This window comes from Cucumis melo, chromosome 1 (genome assembly GCF_025177605.1).
Source record: "Cucumis melo cultivar AY chromosome 1, USDA_Cmelo_AY_1.0, whole genome shotgun sequence".
NCBI lineage: Eukaryota > Viridiplantae > Streptophyta > Magnoliopsida > Cucurbitales > Cucurbitaceae > Cucumis > Cucumis melo.
Genome location: NC_066857.1, coordinates 1,821,487 through 1,833,566, shown reverse-complemented (window position 1 = coordinate 1,833,566; position 12,080 = coordinate 1,821,487). Strand labels below are relative to the sequence as shown.

At 34.4% G+C, this 12,080-nt stretch overlaps 2 protein-coding genes across 2 annotated transcripts; both read left to right on the top strand.

Moving 5' to 3' along the window:
* Positions 1–523: 523 nt before the first annotated feature.
* On the top strand, positions 524–3,355 carry LOC103495431 (annexin Gh1-like). Its single transcript, XM_008456992.2, has 5 exons — positions 524–840; positions 1,451–1,596; positions 1,817–2,029; positions 2,510–2,722; positions 2,800–3,355. The coding sequence occupies exons 1-5, from the start codon at positions 765–767 to the stop codon at positions 3,094–3,096; spliced, it is 945 nt and encodes a 314-aa protein (XP_008455214.1). The 5' UTR covers positions 524–764; the 3' UTR covers positions 3,097–3,355.
* Positions 3,356–4,275: 920 nt separating this feature from the next.
* Positions 4,276–9,319, top strand: LOC103495430 (uncharacterized). Its single transcript, XM_008456991.3, has 3 exons — positions 4,276–4,626; positions 7,194–7,350; positions 8,922–9,319. Exons 1-3 carry the CDS (start codon positions 4,453–4,455, stop codon positions 9,035–9,037), a joined length of 447 nt encoding a protein of 148 aa, XP_008455213.1. The 5' UTR covers positions 4,276–4,452; the 3' UTR covers positions 9,038–9,319.
* Positions 9,320–12,080: the final 2,761 nt, after the last annotated feature.

Here is a 12,080-nt window from a genome sequence, read left to right as displayed (position 1 = left end):
AAGCCCACAATAGCAAAGGCCATCATTGTTGATCGGTAGCAGTAAGTTCTAAATTTGAGTATTGATTTCGTTCCTTCTTTTAATTTGATTACATCGACATTTGTCATTATTATAATTTTTCTTATGTATGATCATGTTTTTCTAATACTGTTTTGGAATTGGTATTTGCATTTCTCTATAATAACCTAACAAAAGGGGTCATTTCTTTTATGTTGTCCCAAAATTTGTTACAATGATTTATTCCTTTTATTATTTATGTATTATATTTTGATTTGGATCTTGGATCAATCTTCTCCTTTATTGTCAATTCTTATAACCTCTGATCAACAGTAATATATTATCGATATATTTTAAATTTTATACTTTTTATCCCTTATTCGGCTTGATAACTTTTATTAGAAATGAAGCATCAATGATATGTTTCTATCACTCATAAATTTTATTCAACAATATCGATGATCGATGAATCTATCACTAATCGATTACTATAAAATATCGATGACAAATTAGATGACGTAGGTGATAGTATAACTTTGTCGCGTATTTCAATCCACGTTCATACATTGCTTTTCATGCCCTTCTCGTTGGTTTGTTCAGTTTTCAAATTCGCCGCCTCCCGTGTTTGCCACGTGTTGGATTGGACTATCCAAAGATAGTGATACCAAACTTTTCAATCTTTCCATATAATCATTGCGATGTCCAATTGAATCCATCTTTTTCTTCATTCAATCGGTCTACGTTTTTGTTAACACATACACACACAAATGGCCACTCTGTCGGTGCCCGATCAGCTACCTCCGGTGGCTGAAGATTGCGATCGCCTCCATAATGCCTTTCAAGGTCTCCCCGTTCTTTTGTTCCTTCAATTGCTTTTAACCATTTCCAAATTCTCTGCTGCTTTTTAATTACGTAACTGGTTGTTTTTCTGATCTAATTCCCCCATCGCATCAAACATCTTTTCGGTTTTCTTCTAACCTTTGCGATTCTTGATTTCTGTTTTTGGTCTGTGCTTTTTCCCCTGATTTTGTTTTATATATATATATATATAATTTCCTTCTCAAAATTTTGTTGTTTAATGATTCTAAGTCACAATGCCAGTTTGTTGGTCAACCAGTGATTTAACATAACATTTCATATCTATCCTTGTGAAAAAACTTTGTTGTCTTTGGTCTCTGGTTCTTATGATTAAATTCACTTTTAATTTGTCAATACCGAGTGCGGGATAATGTTGAAAAATGTTGCAACTTACAGTGGTTTTAGGGTGGGGAAGAAACACAACAAAGAAAGCGCTTCAGGGGAAGTTTTAGATTTATCTCATTCTATGCTTTTTTTTTTTCTTTTTTTTTTTTTGGTCTAAAAACAAGAACCATTCAGCAACTATAACTTCTGTCAGACAAGAAACTATTCTGGTCTAATATTAGATGTAAAGCTACTTTTTCTCTTCCTGCAGGCTGGGGAACGGATGAGGGGGCGATTATATCCATATTGGCTCACAGAAATGCTAAACAGCGCAGTCTGATTCGTCAAACCTATGCCGAAACGTATGGAGAAGATCTCTTGAAGTCGCTCGACAAAGAACTCTCAAGTGATTTTGAGGTCGGAATTTGGAATCGAACCTTCATTTATTCTGATTGATTATAATTTTAGGCTATATAAACACTTTTTGTTGCAGTTTTTTCTCTTGTACAGCATTCCAATTTTTCAAATGATGTTGAAAACTGCATTTCTGTAGCTGTGTTAGCTTGAAACTTGAACAATATGATAAGCTTCTAGGAAAAAAACGTTGAAATGATGTTTTCTTTCCCTCCATTAACAGAGAGCTGTGCTTTTATGGACATTACATCCTGCTGAACGTGATGCATTACTAGCCAATGAAGCAATAAGGAAACTTAAGCATTTTGTTGTATTGGAAATAGCTTGTAGTAGAACTCCACGGGATCTATTTTTAGTGAAGGAAGAATACCATGCTCGTTTCAAGCGGTCAATTGAAGAAGATGTCGCACAATACACTACAGGTGATTTTCGCAGGGTAAGGCAATGCTTTAAAATATTGGATTTGAAAACATCCAGGAGCTTCAGGCTTGATTTTTTTTACAAATGTTTGCTGCAATTGTCTGTGGTTTACTAGACACTATTTGATTCTTATTTCCATTTTCAACGGTTATCTAAACCATCAGAAACTATTAGCTTCCCTGGTGTATACCACTCTTGAAGAGAATACTCAAAACATTTATTGAACTTTTAATTAAGAGTCACGCCTGAATTTATAGGCAAAGGACCAAACAACCTAACTAACTAATTAATAAACGGAACCAGAGGATAAAACCGGTTTGTACCCAATCAAACAAAAAAAATAATACATTGGAAAGAGATTGTTGATGCTTAAGTTACAACCAAACAAGGTTTGAACTCTCTTGTATACTATAGATATGGTAGTTGTATTTAATTATCGAACATTTTCCTTGATATTAGTTACTTCCCTTGAAGTTACCGTCTTTTTTTCATACAGCTTCTGGTGCCCCTCGTGACTGCATATCGATATGATGGCCCTGAGGTAAACGCTACCTTAGCCACATCAGAGGCTAGGATACTTCACGAGAAAATTACTGAGAAAGCCTACAATGATGAGGAGCTCATCAGGATTATAAGCACTAGGAGCAAGGCACAACTAAATGCTACATTTAATCATTACAATGACCAATTTGGGAATGCTATCAGCAAGGTTTGTGCGTATGTGATATTCAAAGTATCTTTAACAGTAGCTATACTCTTATGCTTAACCAATTGGTGATGATGCAGGATCTAAAGACCGACCCCAATGACAACTACCTTAAACTTCTGAGATCTGCTATAAAGTGTCTAACTTGGCCTGAGAAATATTTCGAGAAAGTTCTTCGTTTAGCCATCAAAGGGCTTGGGACTGATGAAGAGGCTTTGACTAGGGTAGTAGTAACTCGAGCTGAGGTTGACATGAAACGCATCGTTGAAGAGTATTATAGGAGAAACAGTGTCCCTTTTGGTCAGGCAATAAAAGGCGATACCTCTGGAGATTATGAATCAATGCTTCTTGCGTTGGTTGGTAAAGAGAGTGATTAAGCCAAGAGCCAAGTCTATGTTGGATATTATTATGTGTTCTTGTTGTCAATAAGGTAAATCATGAGTACTTCTTTTACGCCGCTGTGGTTTTAGTTGGACTTTCACCATATAATGTGGTATGAAGAAAAATGTTGCATTGTGATAGCCATAGTTATTAATGGTTCCATAAGGCTATCTTACATAAAAGTATATGTTTATACCTTGATGCTTATATGTTTTTCATGGATATTAATGATTCAATAGTACTTTTACTTTTTTACACCTTAGAAGTATTTGTTTTTGTCTTTAGAAAGCGTTTAGCACGTAGGTTCATCGTAGTTTTCTCGATCTCGATCTCACCCTCCATTTACTTTTCTCATTTTGCCTCCTGTTCCCCTATTGTTTCCTACTCTCTTTCATGATGATTAAATAGCAACGTCTTTGCTCTTTGCTCTTAATCTTGCTTTTTTTCTTTTCTCTTTGCTCTCACTTCTTGCTCTTTGTTATCGCTCTCTTTATTAAAGGGGAGCAAGTAGAGGGTCAAGAGTAGGAGTCGAAAGTGCATGGATGTGTAATAGAGAGGGTTGAGAGTCAATTTGTCAAATACAATGCACAATGAGTCGTTTTGGTAATTTTACGTCAATGATAACTAAAGTAGAAGACTGTCTACTTGTAGGTAATCTGAAAATAAAAATTCGAAGGAAATGATTTCAATGAAACACAAAATTGTATTTCATGTCTTTTAACACGGGTTTGGTAACAAAAGAAAAGAAATGAATTCTCATTCAAACAAATATATAAATATTTGATTCTCTCTTGTACCTTTTAGTGTATGGTTATACAAAAATATTTCACATGATAAAAAAAAATAAAGTCTAAATTTATTCTATTGTGTAGTATTATTTCTACGTGAAGTTGCAAATATAACAATTAAATTTACAATAAATAAGTATATAACAACACTTAAAAAAATTGCAAATATAATAAAATTTATTCGTAATAGATTCTTATCAAAGGAAATTACCACGATTTATTTCATGGAAGTTGAAGATTTATATAAAGAAGTAGATGTTAATTATTGTCGAGAAACAAAGTTTGGAAAGTTGAAGCCCTAACTAAAAATTGCATAAAAATCAAATTGAAATGAAAAGAAAAACATAAGATTTAAATTTTTTTATTGATTTTATGGGAAGACAAATGGCACAAATACGAAATGTAAGAACAAACGATAACGCGGTAAAATTGAATGCTAAACATGATCGTCGGGTGGGTTCTTACTTCTTAGCTCTCTCGCTAAGTCTCTACACGGATCATGAAGTTCAACCATAATTGAATCGTGAATTTGCAAAACTGCAAGCGTCGGAGAAGATTCGGATCATGGAGGACAAGGGCAAAGGAACGGACAGATGGAGCGGCGCCGTTGCCAATCTCACAGAGATGACCTCCAACCTCGACTTACTCCAGAAGCTTTTACTGAAGAAAGCCGTCTATGTAGACGACGAGACGTTTGCCAGAGCTTCTTTGTGCTCCGAACAAGCAAGGACGATCAAGGTTACTATACTTCCTCTCTCTCTCTCTCTCTCTCTCTCTCTCTCTCTCTCTCTCTCTCTCTCTCTCTCTCTTCCTGTAGTTGGGTATTTTTTTAATCTCAATTTTGGGTTGGAATTTCGACTTTGCGATTTGAAATTGCGTGGATTGATGAATTGGTGAGATTTCTGGAGGATGATTATCGAATTGCCCTCGCTCGTGTTACCGATCAAAATGTTAATCTGCATGCTATGTACAGAATCAGAATGATGTACATGTTGATCAAGGTTGCTTATACATGTCTGACGTAGGGTTTGAATTTTAATTTTGCTCGAGAATGTGAGGGATTGTCCTAGGGATTAGCAGCTTTGGCAGATTTAGGGAGTCGTTCTCTTAAATAGATCCTGTCAAGAGGGAATTTTGAAAGTGGGGTTTTTGAAGAACCAGTAGGTTCTTACGCCTGATCTACGAAGACCTTCTTGAGGAAATGGATTTTTGCGTAGAATAGTGAACTTCTGCCAAATGAGTAGGAGATGGTCAAGTCTTAGGTAAATAGATGGAGACGGAGATGCTAAATACTAGCGTACTCACTGGGTAGGGAGAATCCAGGGATCGGTTTAAGGGTTCAGTTTCTCCTTTAAAAATGATCTAGGAGGGCTTCTGGAGCATTGAGAAAGATGAAGCACTATAACTCCATTGTGAATATATGGAGTGAAAATTATCAATGCCATATTGAAAAGTACTTTTATTTATTTATATTATAGTTATAATCGGTGTATGCGGGACCTCATTCTTTGCAATCAGCACATGGCTCACTCTACTAGTCCCTAGGGAGGCTTGAGTCTTCATCCACCTAAAGGTTAACTCTTGGAGATAGTATGGTTTTTAATATTATTGTTTTTTTTCATTTGGAGTCTTTGATCCAAGTTCTTATATGGTATGGCATCTCTAAACAGCACGAGACCCTTGCCACCAAATTTTTCTTGAAGATCGTGTAGGGTTAACACCATAGTGCAACCCGAGCCGAAAAGCTAAGTGGCATGGAGCATGGAATCAACTAGAAAATGGATTGGCATGGACCATAGAGCCTCTTCATGCAATTCGAAACCAGAAGATGCATGTGTACTGCTTTATTACTTGAATAGTAGGTCAAATGGGCCTTGTCCATGGGAGATGACTATCTCAGATGCCACTTGGCTACTTATTATGTAGCCAAGAGCAAAGAGTGTGTATGAATGATCATGGGCATGTCGTGTGTAGAGTCTAGGGAGGGGTTTCATAAGTCTCTTTTTATCCTCCAATATAAGGGATTTAGGGATGGTTGTGCGTCTTTCCCTCTTTAGCCATTCACGTTTAGGCTGCGGGCCAAGATTTTTGACATCTAATCTCAGCCTCTATTCTCCAAGTCAACCTGTTATCAAAAACTTGGCTCTGATATCACATGTTACTCTAAATCTGGAATATAAATTTTCGCATCGGGCGATGCTAAGAGGTTCTCTAGTCCGGCTAGTGGCTACTCATGTACATGGATCGTGGGACTAAGTTATAGAACCCCTCTTAGCTTGCCTTCCTGACCGTAGTGTAGTTTGTAATAGATGGTTAATGCAGAAGTAACTAAACCCTTCAACTCTCTCAAGCCTCTCTTTGGGACATGACTCTTAGAACCTCTGTCACAGTTGACACAACTTTTGTTGAACAATTAAGCAAGCTAACACACAACACAGCCACGAAATCCCAACCCTTATAGGAAATTCCTTCCCATCCTCTATGCACAAATCTAGTATATAGGAATAGTGTTACAAAACATGTCAGCTTTAGATGGGCATACCCTAAGGCGCCGACCATAGATTACACACGAAGCTTGGCTAAGCCTAATGGTGGCTTTACTCCAACAACCCATTGAATTCCATCATTAAGATACACCGTGAAGAACCTCTCAACCCTTCACATAGGAACTTGACTGCATAAGCCTTTTTTATAGAAGAGTCTCTCCCCTATGGAATCCCACAACTATGTTGACCAGGATATGAGATGGGATAGAATGGATGAATTGGCTTCAATCAAATGGCTCGATTGATTTGATGGATCCCAAGGTTCAATGGGCAAAAGGAATGCTGGATAAATGCTTTTGGATCTTTTTATTTGACAATTTTGGCTGGAATGTAGTAGAAGAATCTTTAATCCAAATACCAATATATGATAAATATTTCTTCCTTTGGCTTTCATTTCATCATCCTCATGGTGTATTAAGTTAGATTTCTTTAATTAATTTTGTAGGATGACTTTAAGTAGACAAATTCATGTACTTATATCTTGCATTCTGTATTTGACTACAAGTACTTTGTTATTGGCTTTTGAACCTGGTCAGTTTTTCTTTTTCCAATTTTCTTACCTCTGTTTAGATTATAACGGACTCATACATCACTTGCTTTAACACCCATGACACCCCACCATACAAAGATCAAAGATCATACACATGAGCTTAACTGATGGTCTTTGTTGAAATCACATGCCATTTGGCTCTTTTTATTTTACTGATGTATGATACAATTTTACCCACTGGTGATGACAATGTAATAATCTTTTGCTAGGTTCTTGAACAAAGGGTTGAGACTTTGGAAAGGGAACTTGATGCTGCTATCACCGCTGCGGCTCATGCTCGTTCAGAAAAACGTCAAGCAGAGGCAGCACAAAGAGCTGCTGAAGTACATGTACAGGAGGTCACTAAAGAGCTAGAGAACACTACAAGTATGAAATATCTTACTTTTTTCCACTCTCTTCTTCTAATTTTCTCGACTCTTAGTCCATTTAATTTCTAAATAATAATATTGATAGACCAGCCTTGACATCATACTCAAACATTCCCATGTTAGAAAAGATTTCTATATTTTCTCCTATGCTTCACTACTACATTTTATTAGCATTATTTTCTGATGCATTGAGACATTTTTGCAAACATGATTCATCTTGTGAATATTTTAATTTCTAAATAAAAATATTGATAGACCAGCCTTGACATCACACTCAAACATTCCCAAGTTAGAAAAGATTTCTATATTTTCTCCTATGCTTCACTACTACATTCTATTAGCATTATTTTCTAATGCATTGAGACATTTTTGCAAACATGATTCATCTTGTGAATTTTAAATAAGAAGCGTCATTTGAAGAAATGGGAAGAGATTAATCCTTAAAAGATACTAACCTCGAAAGGAGTGAAGAAATGATTTATTTTGTCTAGTGAAGTACTAATATACTCTCTTCTATTTTCGATAAATTTTTTTCTAAGATAGGAGACTACAGTTTTTGTTTGGAAACATACGATAGGAATGATTGTTTAATATTTCACCATGGTATTCTTTCCTTTATTCAACTTAAAATCAACAATTTATCTGTTGAGCAGCAATCTGTCTATTTGGCCGTTGGCCTTCAGTATTGTGGGGTCTGGGTATGTTGTCAAATTCCTGTAATTGGAGATTGCATTGTGATCTATACACATCAATTATAAATTTGTCTTCTTGTTTTTCTCCTTTTTAGCACCCACAGAAAGTTACACGAACAAACAAAAATAGTTAGGCGCAACTTCACATTTTTTACTATATATGTGTGTGTGTGTGTGTGTGTGTTGTGAAATCAACTATTATGATAAATGAGCACGGTTACATTTCTTTGTATGAGACTTGAGTTTGTAAGAAATACCCCATCTTCAACAGAATAGAACACAGAAGGGAGTGGAACTTCTGAAGAAGATTTAGTTTAATAGGCTGTTTTCTAAAGTTTTGGTTGAGGTCAATATGTACCTTGAAATATTGGTGATTCGGCAGTGATGGAATCAATTTTATATTATTGACATGATCTAACATTCCCTTATTCGTTTCACTTGGCTATACTAATCTTCAAAGAGTGGATATTGGAATTATAAAGGAAAGGAAACATTATCCATTATGTCATAATTTGGAAAGTTGAAATAATTTTCCTTTATATATATATATATATTTTTTTTTATTTATTTATTTAGGTTAACTCGGTAGTCTATGACTCTATGGACTCCTCCTAGTCTCAGATGAAGACATTAACTTTGATATGAAGACAGATTATACGATCCCAATGAAATGGTCTCGTATGAAAATAATAAATAGAAAAATAGAAAATTTATTAATAGGCAATTATGGTTCTTCATGGCATTTTAGTACCATAGGAATTTTCCTTGAAATGGGTATTCTTAATCTTCACAATTAGTTTGCTAATATTAATGAATGATATTAGGATAATGTAGACGTTTGTAAACCAAAAATAGGTTACTGATTGCTATGTTGCAGAGGTATTTCAACTGCATATGGATGAATTACGCGCGAAGCAAGAAGAAATCAACAAACGTGATAAGGATATTAAGCTCTTGGAAGCAATAATTCAAACTCTTGGTGGGAGAGAATAAAGTCTGCAAATATGTGAGGTTTAGATTTTGATTATTAGGATGTTAGTATTTTTCTTTGTTTTGTGGGTGAAGTTTTAGTGTAAAATATTTATGGATAGTCTGGTTGAATCTGATTAGGAATTTGGTGTGTAATATATTGTTTTGAACTTAGTGAATTAACATTTTTTAGAAAATGGATAAATCAAATTCAAATTACATTTCATTGGATGACAATGTACAAGTTATTTGCTCCCAGTGCCAACTACTATGAGAATAAAAGAAAATGAGGATATGTTTGATGAAGATAGTTATTTACTTTTGTTCCAAAATTGATTTGAAGAGTTGTGATTTAGTAGCTTGTTGAAGGTAAAACTTGTAGGTTTAAGATTATCGTTTGTGGTTCATAATTTGAATATGTTTTTCAGATTCTTGATGGTTTAAGGCTCTAAATGCCAACTCTTCCATTGCTTCCATGCAAAAATGTTAAAGAGGCCAACCTATTTCAGTGGATGTTATAAGTCTACCACTAAGCTATGGATTTCAGTTGAGAAACAAACCATTGTTGATCAATTGGACTTTGCTTGGGGCAGATAAAAAATTAGCTCAGCTAATAGTATTTCTCTAATCCGTGGCTCAAGCAGCATGGGGCATTATATAAAATTGTAGAAAGAAAATTCACCTGAATTCAAAATTCAAAAAGGATTTCGTTATCACAATTATTACTATTATCATCAATGGGATTGATTTACACTATAAATATTTTATCTTCAAAATAGCACGATATGGTGACATTGACGAAGGTAGGGCATGGCGTATTAGTGACACACTCTTTAATTTTTTTTTCTTACAAAAAAATTAATATGTGTATATTTTGACATATTGTAAAATATTTATACATATAATTAACACGAGAAAAAAAAATAAGTTGTTGGGATCACAGACATTGAAGTTAGAAGTTGCTACTATTGATAAATAGCAAAATTGGGTAGTATAGACGGTTCTTTTTAAAGTTAAAAATAAATTTTTGGAGTAGAAAAAGTGAGTAAAAATCCTAGAATTTTTCTTCTAAAAAAATAAAGCGTCAAATGGTTAATCTTATTCGGCTTAAAATATCCTTAAATGGGTTGTGAATAGTGGGTCTTGTTTCATTTTAAAATTTTATTTTGTTTTATATTATTTATTTAGTTTTTGTAGATGGCGTGTCTTTTTGACATTTAGAAAAGCAAAATAATAATAATAATTCAATATAATAAACCTACTAGTTGGTGTGTCATACACACATACGTTGGAGATGTGTTGGTTTTAGACACCGAGCACTTGACCATTTTAAAATAAAATGAGTCCTAGTTCAAGTTGTCATGACTCGAACCTTAATACTTTTAAAGGATTAGGTAAATCACGATTATTTTTCTAATCATTAGATGGCATAGTACAGGCATTTTCATGATAAGTCTGAAGAGCCTTTTAAGATATTTGATTTTGACAGAGGTCAAGCATAGGTGTGACATTCCTATTCTTTTGTTACAATAAAACTGCACCTCAGTTATTGCTCACTAAGTTACTAACCTTAGGGCCTACATCAATAACTTTCAATCTTCTAATCAAAAGCTCTTTGCCCACCACTATACACAGAATCAGCTTCTCCTACCCCATTCTGATTCTGTTCTTCATGATGGCTTTTGCTTGGTTCTTGGAGTTGAGGCCCACTTATTATATGGCATTTGGTGATTTATGCATTTCAAAAACTTAGATGACATCTTTTTAGCTTTTCATTGGTTTTGGATGTCCCCTTTGTTCTATTTTTGTTGCTTCTATAGATCGGCTATTTTGGTGTTTTGGTTTGTATTTATCCATAAATCTCTATTCATTAATGTATTCATTTGAAACTTATGCTTGTTTTCTTACAATTTTCTCAAATTATGATTTTCACCTTTATTAAAGAATCACTTGAATTCTTAGTTAAGTTCTAAAAACAAAAACTATTCTTTTTTTTTTTTTCAAAACTTAGCATGAATTACGTAGTGTTTATAAGCTTAATTTTCAAAAGACAAAATGTAAATGTTTGTTGAAATTTGTATTTTTCTTTATTTTACATTCGTTTTCCTTGGTTGTAGAATCTATGATCTGTCTACTGTCAACCATAGAGTTCTTTTAGTGTCATGAAAAGAAGGTTCCAAAAACCTAGAGGATATTAGATCCTGAATCTTTCTAGGCATAACCATAGACCAGCAGAAAAGCATCAAGCATATATGAATAGCCAATACCAATTTACAAAATAACTATGCCCAAACAAATGACAAGGAGAGCAAAGACTATACACTTTTTTTAACTTTAGAGTGCTGCTACCTGCTGTTTTTACAACCTCACTGCCATCCATGAAAAGAAACAATGGAAAATGAGTGTCTTGCTCTTTACATGATCATAAGACTTTTGTTACTTGTTTCGATTTCTGTATAATTCAAATTGATTCGGTGTAAATGGGTCTGTCAACTGATACTGAAAACATGGATATGAGTTAGGGCTAATCTTGTAGTTAAAGGATTGAGTTGATTATTCTGAGACTTTCATCCTTAATGTTGCTCTTGTTGGCTCAATGATTGTTATGTTTCAGTTGTACTTTACTGCTTTCAGTGTCAGTTAATTATTGTTATACTTTTGTTACTAAGCTTTCTATATAAAGAGGCTTGAAATATACTTATTTTCTATCTTGAGTATTCTGAATATTGAATAATATACCTCAGAAGTATTTCTTTCATGGCATCAAAACTCTTAATCAAAGTCTAAACAGGAATTGGGTCCAACAAAAACTAAGATCCGATTCAAGAACTACTCCTTCAATTGTCAATGGGTTTTGATGTTCATTCCATAATGCATTCCTAAATGGGAAGCTTAACGAAAACGATATTTATGCGACAACCTCAAGGTTTTCTTAGTGGATTCTCATGTTTGCAAGCTTCATAATACTCTCTATAGTCTTTAGCAAGGGTTGATTTTTACTACTAAACTCTTGTTCATTGTCTAGACTCAACGAATGAAAAATAAGTCAAGGTTTACCTTGTCACAT

Coding starts and splice junctions, on each gene's coding strand:
- LOC103495431 (XM_008456992.2), top strand. CDS start 765: ATGGCCACTCTGTCGGTGCCCGATCAGCTACCTCCGGTGGCTGAAGAT. Junction 841..1,450: donor CCTCCATAATGCCTTTCAAG/GTCTCCCCGTTC, acceptor CTCTTCCTGCAG/GCTGGGGAACGGATGAGGGG. Junction 2,723..2,799: donor TTGGGAATGCTATCAGCAAG/GTTTGTGCGTAT, acceptor GTGATGATGCAG/GATCTAAAGACCGACCCCAA.
- LOC103495430 (XM_008456991.3), top strand. CDS start 4,453: ATGGAGGACAAGGGCAAAGGAACGGACAGATGGAGCGGCGCCGTTGCC. Junction 4,627..7,193: donor AACAAGCAAGGACGATCAAG/GTTACTATACTT, acceptor ATCTTTTGCTAG/GTTCTTGAACAAAGGGTTGA. Junction 7,351..8,921: donor AGAGCTAGAGAACACTACAA/GTATGAAATATC, acceptor GCTATGTTGCAG/AGGTATTTCAACTGCATATG.